The sequence below is a fragment of the Salmo salar genome, chromosome ssa19 (genome assembly GCF_905237065.1).
Source record: "Salmo salar chromosome ssa19, Ssal_v3.1, whole genome shotgun sequence".
In the NCBI taxonomy this organism is placed as follows: Eukaryota; Metazoa; Chordata; class Actinopteri; order Salmoniformes; family Salmonidae; genus Salmo; species Salmo salar.
Genome location: NC_059460.1, coordinates 65,432,277 through 65,448,102, shown reverse-complemented (window position 1 = coordinate 65,448,102; position 15,826 = coordinate 65,432,277). Strand labels below are relative to the sequence as shown.

At 40.8% G+C, this 15,826-nt stretch overlaps 1 protein-coding gene across 1 annotated transcript in view; it reads left to right on the top strand.

Annotated features, from left to right (window-relative positions):
• The window catches only part of LOC106579408 (integrin alpha-X), a 63,139-nt gene that overhangs the window by 9,130 nt on the left and 38,183 nt on the right, over window positions 1-15,826 (top strand). Inside the window, exons 4-15 of the mRNA XM_014159297.2 lie at window positions 45-115; window positions 246-360; window positions 702-829; window positions 1,984-2,126; window positions 2,242-2,392; window positions 4,041-4,191; window positions 4,524-4,597; window positions 4,779-4,902; window positions 4,981-5,114; window positions 11,874-12,014; window positions 12,128-12,340; window positions 12,545-12,678. Coding sequence (XP_014014772.1) covers window positions 45-115; window positions 246-360; window positions 702-829; window positions 1,984-2,126; window positions 2,242-2,392; window positions 4,041-4,191; window positions 4,524-4,597; window positions 4,779-4,902; window positions 4,981-5,114; window positions 11,874-12,014; window positions 12,128-12,340; window positions 12,545-12,678 — 1,579 coding nt within the window. The remainder of the gene's footprint in view (window positions 1-44; window positions 116-245; window positions 361-701; window positions 830-1,983; window positions 2,127-2,241; window positions 2,393-4,040; window positions 4,192-4,523; window positions 4,598-4,778; window positions 4,903-4,980; window positions 5,115-11,873; window positions 12,015-12,127; window positions 12,341-12,544; window positions 12,679-15,826) is intronic.

The window sequence follows — 15,826 nt, the reverse complement described above, 5'->3', positions numbered from 1 at the left end:
ATCTAGATGTTTATACCGCAATTCTCCCCTGTTGTGTTTTAAAGTGCCCAGTCATGGGATCAATATGTCTCTTGGTTTGTCAATGACAAAGGATCCAGATTCACTAAAGATCATGGTGAGTGGAATGTGTGTTCACGTCTTAGCCGTATTGATGAAAAACCACAAGGACATAATCAAATTGGTGCATTGCTTTTCATGATTATTATCATTTTGTTCATCATCTCCCCACCTTCTGTTCCTTATAGGTGTGCGGACCAACCATCCCAAGAGAGTGCAAAACCATCACCACCTACAACGGGATGTGCTTTGAAATTGACCAAAATCTTAATGTGAGACAACCTGTCCCTTCATCTCTGGAAGGTAATCCAAGGTTGTATTAAGGTGGTGGGGTTGGTTGAGTCAACATAGGTTTCATAAACAGGCTTTCAAATCTTAAATATATTAAAAGAAAATAGACCTATTGTGGTACAGATGCTGTCTTTTTTGTGTGTGTCACGCCACATAATTATAGAGGGTTATCAGTGCCAATTCATAAATGCAATGTTTAAATGCTAAATTGCAATGTGACAATGACAAACGCAATGCCTAAATATTACATTGCATTTATGCATTTACATGAAGCACTAATGGTTTGGGTCTCTACCATTTGACTTCACATTATTTTTGCTCTGTTTTGCTCTTTTTCTGTACATTTTGACCAGAATGTCCTGGACAAACAGACATAGCCTTTCTATTGGATGGGTCAGGAAGTGTTGGCAGAAGTGATTTTGAAAAAATGAAAACCTTCGTGAAAGATCTGATCAAGGAATTTCTGGAAAGGGATACTAAGGTAAGAGCTACTTTTACATGTTATTATAGAAAGAAAGCTAAAAGCTGCACTGTTTTAATTACATTCATTGGTAATTACTCAAAATATCATTGGTGAGGTCGGGGGGAAAAAATCATATTTTCAATGATTTCTCAATAAGCTGAAAAGGAGAAGCTATTTATCATCCTTTTGTTTTATTCAAATCACTCTGAATTGAGTGACTTCAATTATAATTGACCACAACCCTGATATTTCTCAACATAACAATATTTAGTCAAATATGCAACATGTAGTTATTAGTTTATGTAGACTGGCAATTGTATTTGTTATGGCGAGATCAACAATAAAAATATCACTGAAGTATTCATATGACTAAGCTTCTTGTTGGTATTTTGAGTGTCTCCATTATACTGATAGATACAGTCACTGCCAAATCAATGGCACCCTTGATAAAGATCAGCAGAAAATACTATAAAATAAATAATACAAATAGTGAGCTTTATTGTATGCCAAAACAAAAAGGTAAGTTATATTATTTTATACTAATACAATTTACTTTACCCAGTACCAGGATATTGTAGCCAAAAACCCGGTGGCCTCTGCCAGGAGGCTGTAACTTGGCCATAAAGGGATCTTCCAGCAAGACCATAACCCCAAGCATACATCAAAATCCACAAAGAAATGGTTAATTGACCACGAAATCTAAATTTTACAATGGCCATCTCAGTCTCCAGACTTTAACCACATTGAAACCTGTGGCTTGAATTGAAGAGGGCAGTTCATAGGCGCAGACAAAGGATTTCAAGGATCTGGAATTATTCTGTATGAAGGAATGATTTAAGATCCATTCCAATGTGTTCTAAAATCTCATAAAATATTTTAGGAAATGCTCAGTACTGTTATCCTCACAAGGGGAGGGAGGGTGCTGGAGTATTGAAAACAGGGGTGCCAATCATTTTTACCTCAATCTTTTTGAGAAAAGAAAGATTAGTTGATTAACAAAATATTTTTCTTAGAGCAATTGTATAAGTATAAAATACATATATGTTTTTTTAAATTATGAGCATACAATATAGCTCAGTATTTGTATTATTTATTTTATACAGTATTTTTTTGCTCATCCTTATCAAGGGTGTCAATAATTTTGGACACAACTGTTCTCTTTCTTTTTACAGTTTGCAGTTGCCCAGTATTCAGGCTATTGCACTATACATTTTGACTTAAACACTTTTAATGTCATGTATTGGGATAATCAAGTGAGTAGTATTAAACAACAAGGTGGAGGGACTTACACGGCAGCAGCCATCCAAAAAGTTGTGTAAGTGCATAATATTTATATAGACATATTACAGTATATTTCCCCATAGAGTCAACATACAGAATATTACCATACATGTTAAAAAGTGAATCTACAACCTTTTCTGATCAAAAAGCCAAGATGTCTTTTCAACGAGTAGAGGATCGAGACCAAAGGCAAAGAAGATCTTGATCGTCATTACAGATGGACAATCAAATGACAGCGGGATGCTGGGGGATGCAGCCTCTAAGGCTGACGCCAAAAACATTATTCGATTTGCCATTGGGGTAAGTTGTTTGCTTCACTGTGTTTCTTTGTACACCATACTACACAAAATAATCTTCTTTTTCATTACGTGTTATTATATTCTTTAAAAAAAGAAATTATCAATTGATCAATGCCTCTTTTGTATTCGAGTTTTTGTGTCACAGGTCACGATAACAAAGTTTTACACGACAGTCACCTTTGTATTACATTTAAATAGACTTTATAGACTTAAAATCACAATATTTGTATTTTTTGTTCATTCATATACAGTTGAAGTCGGAAGTTTACATACACTTAGGTTGGAATTATCAAAACTCGTTTTTCAACCACTCCACAAATTTCTTGTTAACAAACGAAAGTTTTGGCAAGTCAGTTAGGACATCTACTTTGTGCATGACACAAGTCATTTTTCCAACAATTGTTTACAGACAGATTATTTCACTTATAACTCACTGTGTCACAATTCCAGTGGGTCAGAAGTTTACGTACAATAAGTTGACTGTGCCTTTAAACAGTTTGGAAAAATCCAGAAAATGATGTCATGGCTTTAGAAGCTTCTGATAGGCTAATTGACATCATTTGAGTCAATTGGAGGTGTACCTGTGGATGTATTTCAAGGCATACCTTCAAACTCAGTGCCTCTCTGCTTGACATCATGGGAAAATCAAAAGAAATCAGCAAAGACCTCAGAAAGAAATTGTAGACCTCCACAAGTCTGGTTCATCCCTGGGAGCAATTTCCAAACGTCTGATGGTACCATGTTCATCTGTACAAACAATAGTACGCATGTGTAAACACCATGGGACCACGCAGCTGTCATACCAATCAGGAATGAGATTTGTTCTGTCTCCTAGAGATGAACGTACTTTGGTGCAAATGAATCCCAGAACAACAGCAAAGGACCTTGTGAAGATGCTGGAGGAAACAAAAGTATCTATATCCACAGTAAAACAAGTCCTATATCAACATAACCTGAAAGGCCGCTCAGCAAGGAAGAAGCCACTGCTCCAAAACCGCCATGGCAGCATCATGTTGTGGGGGTGCTTTGCTGCAGGAGGGAATGGTGCACTTCACAAAATAGATGGCATCATGAGGTAGGAAAATTATGTGGATATATTGAAGCAACATCTCAAGACATCCGTCCGGAAGTTAAAGTTTGATCGCAAATGGATCTTCCAAATGGACAATGACCCCAAGCATACTTCCAAAGTTAAGCAAACTGGCTTAAGGACAAGAATGTCTAGGTATTGGAGTGTCCATCACAAAGCCCTGACCTCAATCCTATAGAAAATGTGTGGGCAGAACTGAAAAAGCGTGTGCGAGCAAGGAGGCCTACAAACCTACAAAGCAATGCTACCAAATACTAATTGAGTGTATGTAAACTTCTGACCCACTGGGAATGTGATGAAATAAATAAAATCGAAAATAAATCATTCTCTCTACTATTATTCTGGCATTTCACATTCTTAAAATAAAGTGGTGATCCTAACTGACCTAAGACAGGGAATTTTTACTAGGATTAAATGTCAGGAATTGTGAAAAACTGAGTTTAAATGTATTTGGCTAAGGTGTATGTAAACTTCAACTGTATAATGCCACTACTAAGAAATTATGATTTTGAATGAACAGCGACTTTAAGTACCAATGTCTATTTCTGGATTTCCTCAGGTGGGCCAAGCCTTTTCTTTGCCCTATGCAAAAAGGGAGTTAGAAACAATTGCCTCCTCTCCATCGAAGAACTACGTGTTTCAAGTGGACAACTTCCAAGCACTTGGCCAAATCAAGGATACATTACAGAACAGCATTTTTCCTATTGAAGGTATGGTTACTTTTCTTGATTTGTCTGTCAAGCCACTATAGTTCTCATCAGTCCACCACAACATTGCAATCCAACTTTTAATGAAGTGTGAATGAGGTGTTTACCCCTCTTGAAAATCTGTCCTACTAAAGCTTGTATGAGTCTACCTCTACCTTATTTGATTGTTAACAATAACATAATATGTAACCTACAGGACATACTGTATAATACTAACTCATGTGAATGTTGATAGGAATCAGACCATCTCACACTGTTAAACCACTTACGTGAATGTGATATCTCAGACTGCCATGTTTGTTGACTAGTTTTTCTGTCTTTTTTTGGTATTGCAGGATCTCAGACTACTGGGGAATCTATTAAGATGGAAATGGCCCAGGAGGGATTCAGTGCAGCATACATGCCTGAGGTAGCAAATACTCCCTTGTCCATAAATGGCTCAAGTCCTGCATGCTTTCTCATTGGCTGGCTTGACTTTCACGCCAAGCACTAATACTGTTTTCTTGTCACTAATTAAAATACAATTGCATGTAATATAAGTCAAATAAAATGTATAGTCTTCAATTAGTACATTTGCCCATTCTTGCCAGGGAGGATTCCAGATGGGAGCTGTTGGAGCCTTCCAATGGAGGGGGGCTTACCAGGAATACACAGGGAGCACTTTAAACCCTACACCACAACAGAGTCAGAACATGGAACCAGATAGCTATATGGGTGAGAAAATCTACTGAAAAAAACACCCAAACGTACACTGTTATTATTGGCTCTGACCCTGTGAATTTCCCACCTCAGGGTACTCCATGGCAGTTGCTAGGACACACACTCGCCAGTTTACCATTTTAGGTGCTCCAAGATTTAAACACACTGGACGAGTGGTGTTTCTTTCATCCAGAGACACAGACAAGCCGATAGAATTTTCTGGACAGGTTTGTACACAACTGAAACGATGAGATTGTTGTTGACTGAAAATAATGTTGAATATCATAACTTGCCTTCTCCAAAAAAGTATGTGGGTAGCAGCAAACCTACAGGTAAATCCTGAACCAGTAGCAAATTGAAAAAGAAAATTATGACACAGTGATGCTCCATGATTATTATAGGTGATGGATTCAACCTGAGAATTTTTGTCCAATGAATGAATGAAAGTTGAACAACATTTTAGTTTGTTTGAGATTTGATCATGTGAAAGCTAAGTGGGTGTTCCCCAATTTGGCAAAAGAATTGCCCAAATGTCCCGCCCGGTGAATGAAAGGTGCCCTGTGTAAAAATGCTATGTTTTCCTATAGTTTTATCAGGTTTTCACTCTCAAAATCACAACGTTTTATAGAAAAATTACAAAGATATGTTTGAAGTCCACAACAATACTTAAACCATATCAGGAGACAGTTCAGTGAGACAGCGTATAGGTCTGCTGATTAAGTACCTCTACGTGCGGTCATAGGCTCCGAAAGCTTTGGTAGTGTCATATTTCTTTTGCCTTTAGTGTGGCTGATGTTACGAGCCAATCCTGGTGACTGACCAATAGGAACATGGCCGGCACTGAATATGCAGTCATGTTTACATGACACATCTGAAATCAGGCTGCCTGATGGAATTTTGTTGAATGCGCAAAATTGTCATTCAAAATAAAGATGTGATAAAACCAAGATTGAACTCTTTGGCCTGAATGCCAAGCGTCACGCCTAGAGGAAACCTGGCACCATCCCTACGGTGAAGTATGGTGGTGGCAGCATCATGCTGTGGAGATGTTTTTCAGCTCAGGGATTGGGATCGAGGGAAAGATGAACGAAGCAAATATAGAGAGATCCTTGATGAAAACCTGCTCCAGAGTGCTCAGGACCTCAGACTGGGGAAGGTTCACCTTCTAACAGGACAATGACCCTAAGCACACAGGCAAGACAACGCAGGAGTGGCTACAAGAAGTCTCTGAATGTTCTTGAGTGGCCCAGCCAGATCCTGGTCTTGAACCCAATTGAACATCTCTGGAGAGTACTGAAAATAGCTGTGCAGCAATGCTCCCCATCCAACATAAACAGAGTTTGAGAGGATTTGTAGAGAAGAATGGGAGAAACTCCCCAAATACAGGTGTGCCAAGCTTGTAGCGTCATACCCAAGAAGACTCAAGGTTGTAATCGCTGCCAAAGTTGCTTCAACAAAGTACTGAGTAAAGGGTCTGAATACTTATTTTTTTAAATGTTAATCATTTTGCAAGTATTTCTGAAAAACAGTTTTTTCTTTGTCATTATGAGGTATTGTGTGTAGATAGATGAGGGAAAAAAACTGTTGAATCCATTTTAGAATAAGGCTGTAACATAACATAATGTGGAAAAAGTAAATGGGTCTGAATACTTTTCAAATGTACTGTATAAAGTTTGTATGTGCAAAATATTTCTAAGATGCATACTTTCAGTTTTTTCGAACTCAGCCTAATCATTACAACAATTATAGCTGCTCTTAGCAACGCAGGTGTATTTACATACACTAGTGTTGATCCCTATTGGGTTGCACATAAACAGTCCGCGGGAAGCCAAAAGTTAGATTCAATTTCATTTCAACTTACTGTGCTGGTGGCCAAAACGGTTGGACAGGGAGTTGAGATGAAATATCTAAAGGAATGTATTATTAAACAAACTTTACAAACATGGGTCTGTTGTAGACCCTTTTCCTCTATGCTTAGGGATGGATCAAAATGTACAGAATTGGTAATTGGAGAAAAATGGGGGAGGGTCATGCTTGTTCAATTTCAGTCAAGGGGAAGGTTTAGTAATTTTTAAATCTAGTCCAGGGGATGGTCATGTAATTTGTAATGAATGAAATGTCAATTTTCTCAGTGTTTTAGAATTAGTTGCTAGTAGATATCAATGTGTGACGATACCACTCCTCATCTCTGATTCTCCACCTGGCGCGCAATATCTAGTGCGCCTATTGGCTATTTAATGTGGTCTCAATCAAATGATCCATAGCCTGTAGACTATAGGCTATGAAGTGCATGCTCGGAGAAGCACATAGCAAAGTTACATTTCTAAGATAAATAAATAAAACTAGGCTCCATTACACACTGCAATTCTCTGCTCTTACTGATCAAAACCTTTTTTGTGTGCTGCCTGATCAATTCTCTGCTCTGCTCTTACTGATCAAAACCTTTTTTGTGTGCTGCCTGATCAATTCTCTGCTCTGCTCTTACTGATCAAAACCTTTTTGTGTGCTGCCTGATCAATTCTCTGCTGTGTAGGCCTACAGTGACAGTTCAGGAGGCGAGTCAAATGCTTCTTCCGAAAATATATTTTTATTTGGCCTAGTCCCCAAAAATGCAATATCTTGCAGGCAGACTAGCCCATATAGCCTATATTCTGTTCATTTTGAGAAGGAGAGCGAGAAGATGAGGAGAATGACCGGAGGTCAACTTTGGTAGCTTGCTACTACTATAATTTGTTTTTTTAAAACATGATGTTTCTTGCTCATTATGCATTTATCAGAGTTATTGACCTCACAATAAGCCAGATTCGAGTAACTTACACTGTGGTGCTGAAACCTAAAACAGCAGGCGTGGCACAATCAATCGGAAATGGACAACTCATGGTGCTGAAAGTAGGCACATTTGAGTAGGCATTTAATGATTTCAACCGTCTTCATTTTAGGCTACTAACATCAACAGGGCATTGTGTTTCAGCCTATTTCTTGCTATTTCAGTAATAGGCTAAGAGGTAGGCCTGTTTGAAATGCAAAATTAGGCTATAGGCTACTACAGTGCCTTCAGAAAATAATCATACCCCTTGACTTATTCCACATTTTGAGTTTCAGACTGAATTCAAAATGGATTAAATAGATTTCTCTTCTCACCGATTTACACACGATACCCCATAATGACAAAGTAAAAACAAATTGAGAAATTTGAGCAAATGTATTGAAAATGAAATACAAATATTCAAATTGACAGTATTCACACCCCTGAGTCAATACTTTGTAGAAGCAGCTTTGGCTGCGATTACAGCTGTCAGTACTTCTGGGTAAGTCTCTAAGAGCTTTTGATACCTGGATTGTTCAACATTTGCTCAATATTCTTTTCAAAATTCTTCAAGCTCTGTTTTTGGTTGTTGATCATTGATAGACAACAATTTTCAGGTCTTGCCATTGAGTTTAAAGTAGAATTCAATCAAAATTGTAACTCAGCCACTCAGTAAGATTCACTGTCTTCTTGCTAAGAAACTCTAGTGTATATTTGGCCTTGTGTTTTAGGTTATTGTTCTGCTGAAAGGTGAATTCATCTCCCAGTGTCTGGTGGATAGCAGACTGAAGCAGGTTTTTCACTAGGATTTTGTGTTTAACCCAATTCCATTTATTTTTTATCCTGAAAAACTCCCCAGTCCTTAATGATTACAAGCATATCCATAACATGATGCAGCCACCACTATGCTTGAAAATATGGACAGTGATGCTCATTAAAGTGTTGTATTGGATTTGCCCCAAACATTACATTTTGTATTCAGGACAAAAAGATAATTGCTTTGCCATATTGTTTTGCAGTATTACTTTAGTGCCTTATTGCAAACATGATGCATGTTTTGGAATATTTGTATTCTGTACAGGCTTCCTTCTTTTCACTCTTTCAATTAGATTAGTATTGTGTAGTAACTACAATGTTGTTGATCCAGCCTTAGTTTTCTCCTATCATAGCCATTCAATTCAGTAACTGTTTTAAATTCACCATAGGCCTGATGGTGAAATTCCTGAGCATTTTCCTTCCTCTCCGGCAACTGAGTTAGGAAGGGCACCTGTGTCTTTGTAGTGACTTGATGTATTAATACACCATCCAAAGTGTAATTAATAACTTCACCATGCTCAAAAGGATATTCAATGTCTGCTTTTTTATTTTTTACGCTCCGACCCAACTTTGCTATTTTGTGATTATTTAGACGTTTATTTTTGCTGTTATTTCTTACAACCGACAAGAACTCTTGAACATCAGATCGGCAGTTACTTACCCCAATTCTGGCTTCGACTTCGACTCATCTGCCCTGGGCTCTCTCTGTAATTCCAACCCAATTTTTTGGGCTACCCAAGAGGAAACATCGACATTACAGAGGCAAGAGAGGGGAGATCCTGGTGAGATTAAGGTGAAGGGAAAACCGGACACCTCTTCCCTCCATCCTACAGGCAAATATTACAGTCATTTGATGATAAGATGGATGGATTTTCTACCAATTGGACTCTCGGGACTTCAATATTCTTTGCTTTTCAGAAACATGGCTATCGGACAAGATACCCCCCATGGCTTTCCAACTCGATGGATTCTCCATTCACCGGGCGGACAGGACAGTGGAGTCGGGGAAATCGAGGTGGAGACGGGTTTGTCAACTGGTGTAATAATTCCAACTGGTGTGATAATTCCAGCGTGGTGGAAGTGTTGACCCACTGTTCACCCATCTTGGAATACCTGGCGGTCAAATGCTGACCCTTCTACCTCCTGAGGGAGTTTTCAGGTGTTATCACGACTGCTGTATGCACTCCACCTCAGGAAAATAAATTAACAAGCTGGCGCTTAACGAACTGTACATGGCTATAAACAAGCAGGAAATCCTACACCCAGAGGCTGACTTTCTGGTTGTTAGAGATTTTATTTTGGCGTCACTAAGATACGTGATACCCAACATCCATCAACATGTATCCAACGCCACTAGAGGCGATAAAGTCCCAGACCACTGCTATTCTACCCACAAGCAAGCATACAAGGCCCTCCCTCGTCCCCCATTCAACAAATCAGATCATGACTCCATAGTCCTGCTTCCTGTTTACAAACAGAAGCTGAAACAGGAAGTACCTGCGATTCTCTCCATTGAGAAATGGTCACCAGAGTCTGAGGTTATGCTACAGGACTGTGAGACTCCGACAGGGGCTACAGTCCATTGCGGATTACAAAGGAAGATTCAACCATGATCTGCCCAACGATGCCTCTCTACCAGACGAACTCAATGCATTTTATGTACACTTTGACAACAACATCAAGCCGGCTGTGAGGGCTGTCACCGACCCAGAGGATTGGGTGATCTCGCTCTCTGAGGCCGATGTGAGAAGGGTCTTTAATCAGGTCAACACTTGCAAGGCTGGGAGCCCCAACGATATTCCAGGGTGCGTTCTCAGAGCATGCGCAGAACAGCTGGCAGGCATATTCACGGTCATCTTCAACCTCTCCTTGTCACAGTCTGTAATCTCCACATGTTTTAATATGACTACAATCATTCCTGTTCCTAAGAACTCTAAGACTTAATACCACAATGACTACCGCCCTATAGCACTCATTTCTGTAATCATGAAGTGTTGCCTAGTCCCCTTACCCCTATACATATCTACCTCCATCATTCCAGTATCCCTGCACATGTAAATATGGTATTGGATCTGACTTTTTAAATATTTTGTGTATATAGTATGCTTACTTAGTTACTTTATTGTGTATTTCATATTTCCAATTCTTATTTTTCGTGTTTTTTTCTAGGAAATCATTGTTATTTATTATTGCATTGTTGGGTTTTGAGTTTGCAAGAAAGGCATTTCACTTTAATGTGACATTAAAACTTGAAATGAGAAGTGTCAACAAACTTTGCATAATCAAAACAGTTGCTTTGTGAGGTGTTAACCATGGAAGGTCTTAAAAAATACATTTGCATTCCACACTTGTGTGTAACAGGACAAATATAAGCAGCCCCAAAGCATTATTATTAAACTGAACAAAAATATAAACTCAACATGCAAAGTGTTGGTCACATGTTTCATGAGCTGAAATAAAAGATCCCAGAAATGTTCCATACCCACAAAAAGCTTATTTCTCTCAAATTCTGTGTACAAATTTGTTAACATCCCTGTTAGTGAGCATTTTTCCTTTGCCAAGATAACCCATCCACCTGACAGTTGTGGCATATCAAGAAGCTGATTAAACAGCATGAACATTACACAGGTGAACCTTGTGCTGGGGACAATAAAAGGCCACTCTAAAATGTTCACTTTTGTCACACAACACAATGCCACAGATGTCTCAAGTTTTGAGGGAGCATGAAATTGGCATGTTAACTGCAGGAATGTACACCAGAGCTATTGCCAAGGAATAGAATGTTCATTTCTCTACCATAAGCCACCTCCAATGTCATTTTAGATAATTTGGCAGTACGTCCAACCGGCCTCACAACCGCAGACCAGGACCTCCACATCCGGCTTCTTCACCTGCGGGATTGTCTGAGGGGGAGGGTGGGGGTGCTGAGGAGTATTTATGTCTGTATTAAAGCCCTCTTGTGGGGAAAAACAAATTCTGATTGGCTGGGCCTGGCTCTCTAGTGGTTGGGCCTGGGTCCCAGTCATGTGAAATCCATAGATTAGGGCCTAATGAATTTATTTCAATTTAATGATATGAACTGTAACTCAGTAAAATTGTTTACCATTGTTTTGTTAATAATGTATCTTCCACTATCCCCCAGTCTGGCCCCAAGTCTGGGTAGGTTCATGGCCCAGGATGTTTTGACTTTTTGACCAAACTCTGATACAAAGCCTGACAGTGGAAATAATATGGGCATGTATGTCAGTGCATGATTTAATTAATTGAGAGAATAAAAAAATGAAGTGTTAGTGTGATCTGTCAGAAAGGTTATTTGTTATCTGGTGGGGAAATAATCATAATTGTGATTCTCTCATTCTTTCAGATTGGCGCTTATTTTGGGGCAGAGGTCTGTGCGATGGATGTGAATAAAGACTCATATAGCGACCTAGTCCTCATATCAGCTCCGATGTTCACAGATGGAGACAGAGAGGGCAGGGTATATGTCTGTACCATCAATGACAGGGTAATTGGTAGATCTTTTTTGATTCACCTCATAATTGACCAAATCTGACAAAACAATTGATAAAAACATGTTTCAGCCTGATCACTTTTACTGATTGCCTGTTTTTCTCCCAGTTTGGAGTGGCCTGTCAATTAGTTGCCGAGATGACACTGGTGGGGGATGCAGGACAGATGGGCAGGTTTGGAACTTCTCTTGCCCCACTGCCTGACCTGAATATGGATGGATTTAATGATTTAGCTGTCGGAGCACCTCTAGAGAACGATGGTCAAGGAAGTGTCTACATATTCCATGGGACGAGTAGTGGAATCAGCAAAATCAAATCTCAGGTATGTGGGAGAAAGATAGAAATTGAATGAGGGTGGAGGATATGAGCATAAAGAGAGACAGACAGATATTGTCTCCATTCTTTAAACTAAAGTGTAAATCCACTAGAGAAACATGGCAGAGATAATTGAAGGTGTAATAGAAAATGTGATTATATAAAATGTGATTATATGTGACTTTTCCTCTTCCTTTCCATCTCTTGATAGAGAATTTCAGCCTCAGATGTACAGTCTGGATTAAAGTATTTTGGACAGTCCATCAGTCAGACTTCCCTGGACATGAGTTTGGACTCACTCCCAGACTTGGCCGTGGGATCAAAGGGGGCTGTTCTCTTACTCAGGTATCTCCAAATAATATTTCAAGCCTTGTTTCCATTGGCAATTAAATTCAAGCCAAGTTGGGCTGGCCTTGATGGGCACAGCTTGAATTGTTTATCCATTGCCTCTATAATTTAGAAACTATGTCATGTTGTTGCTTATGAATTTGCCAATAACATTAACGGACTAATGTTGCTAGCTAACTAGAATTTGTAGAATGTTCTTGCTGATAGCTACATGATCATAACTAGATAACTAGCTAACAAAATGTTGATGAACAATTTTAATTTACTTTCCATTACCCCATAGTGCTAGTGTTAGTACCAGCTTGCCAAGTGTTTAGTTGTTTGTTAGTTAAACGGTTACCATTGTCATTTGTTAACTCAATGAATAGGCAAGCTAGCTAGCTAAATTCTTACATTGCTTACCATGGCATATATATATTTAAATAAGATTTATCTAGCTTGCTTTCAATGTATCAGTATGACCTGGCTAGCTAAAATATAGCTCCCCAGCAAACGGGGGACATCCTAAGGATCCTTCCTTTTACTAGTCATTACGATGTCGCATGATGGTCCTCTGGGAACATTCTCTCAGGGACCTTTGTCTAGTTCCCTGTCAGTTTCCAGAACGGTGTTGAGGACTATGTCAGGACGTTTTCAAGACGTTAACAGGACATTTGTTTACCAGTCGTCAGGACGTTGCGTTATGGTCCCAGGTGTCCCAAAACATTACAAGTAAAATGTGATGAAAATTTTACGATAAGTGGGACCCTGTTCTGCTAAAGTAAAAAAAAGTTACTTTTATCAACGGCAACATTTGACACAATCACTTATATAGTACTGACTTTTCAATACGACCCCACCTGGGATTTAAACTCACAACCTCTGATTTGGATTACACTGATCTTTCTGCAGTGCCACAATTTCACCATATCAGTTAAACGGACTATTCTCTCATCATTGATTTGATTTACTTAATTCAGCACTGAGGGTTTTCTGTATAGTTGTCTAATGTTGATGGGGGCATATTACTCTGTTTTAATGTTACTCGTGAATCACAATGATTAAATACAATAGTTTTTCTTGAGTGAATATTTTGCAGAACTGATCTTTACATTGAAGTCCAAAGTGTAGTGATACAGGTGAATTGAGTCATTGACACAGACATGGTGACTTAGCAGGATGATTGGAATGCTGTGAACTAAGAGGTTGTGAGTTCAAATCCCAGGATATAATGTTTTTCTTGAGGACATAATGTAAATATGAATGTGGGTTTTCCCTCACGTTGTCAACAGACAAAGACCTTTGACTGGATCAGTGGTTCGCCAATCACGGCCATAATGGGCTCTTCAATAATAAAAAGGTGTGATGTGTAATGAAACTGATTATTTTAGAATGTTTCTGTCCTGATGATTGATACACTGAGGTTCAAATGCAACCAACAGGCTAAATTTAACATGCAGCTGCAGGTTAGCGCTGCACTTCTTAAAATGCCAATAACCGGAGATTACATGCACCAGAGTGTTAAAACAAACTTGCTTGCAACCAAAAACCCACAAGGATAAACTAGCAGATCAGTTGTTACTGTGTCAAAGAATTAGATACCAGACAGATTTGTCTAGGTTCTCTACCCCTGGCCCCAATGAAATATCTGTAACGGCCGTCGGGAGAGAGAGTAGACCAAGGCGCAGCGGAGTTAGTGTTCATCATTGACGTAATTTAATGGATGAAAGAACACTATACAAAACAAGAAAACCGACAGCCAAACAGTACTGTCAGGTGCAATACAAAACAGAAACAATTACCCACAAAACCCCAACGGAAAAACAGGCACTTATGTGTGACTCCCAATCAGCAACAACACTCTACAGCTGTGCCTGATTAGAAGCCACACGGCCAAAATCAATGAAACAAACCAACATAGAAAAATGCACATAGAACGCCCAGCCAATGTAACACCCTGGCCTAACCAAAATAAAAAGCAAAAACCCCTCTCTATGGCCAGGGCATTACAGTACCCCCCCCAAGGTGCGGACTCCGACCGCAAAACCTGACTCTGAAGGGGAGGGTCCGGGTGGGCCTTCTTACGGTGGCGGCTCAGGTGCGGGACGTGGCCTCTGCTCCACCCTCGGCGTCGCCCTCTTAGGTGGCGCACCTGGCCGCGCCGAAGGTCTGGTAGGTGACCCTGACTGCGCCCGGCTGGCGGGCGGTGATAGCTGCGCCCGGCTGGCGGGCGGCGATGGCTGCGCCCGGCTGGCGGGCGACTCTGGTTGCGCCCGGCTGGCGGGCGTCCCTGGCTGCGCCCGGCTGGCGGGCGTCCCTGGCGGCTCCGGCGGCACTGACCCAGGATTCACCAGGCTGAGGAGACATGTAAGAGGCCTAGCCCTAGGCGCAGGCACAGGACTCACAGGACACACTCTGACTGCTCCGGACAGGTGGGCGGCTCTGGCGGCTCCGGACAGGCGGGCGGCTCTGGCGGCTCCGGACAGGCGAGCGGCTCTGGCGGCTCCGGACAGGCGAGCGGCTCTGGCGGCTCCGGACAGGCGGGCGGCTCTGGCGGCTCCGGACAGGCGGGCGGCTCTGGCGGCTCCGGACAGGCGGGCGGCTCTGGCGGCTCCGGACAGGCGGGCGGCTCTGGCGGCTCCTGACTGGCGGGCGGCTCTGGCGGCTCCGGACTGGCGCGCGGCTCTGGCGGCTCCGGACTATGACAAGTGTGGCATATCAAGATGATTAAACAGCATGATCATTACACAGCTGCACCTTGTGCTGGGGACAATAAAAGGTCACTCTAAAATGTGCAGTTTTGTCACACAACACAATGCCACAGATGTCTCAAGTTTTGAGGGAGCGTGCAATTGGCACACTGACTGCAGGTATGTCCAGCAGAGCTGTTGCCAGATAATTTATAGTTAATTTCTCTACCATAAGCCACCTCCAATGTCGTTTTAGAGAGTTTGGCAGTACGTCCAACCGGTCTCACAACTGCAGATCGCGTGTAACCATGCCAGCCCAGGACCTCTACATCCGGCTTTTTCACATGCGGGATTGTTTGAGTCCAACAACCCGGGCAGCTGATGAAACTGTGGGTTCGCACAACCGAAGAATATTTGCTGTCAGAAACCGTCTCAAGGAAGCTCATCTGTGTGCTCGTCATCCTCACCAGGGTCTT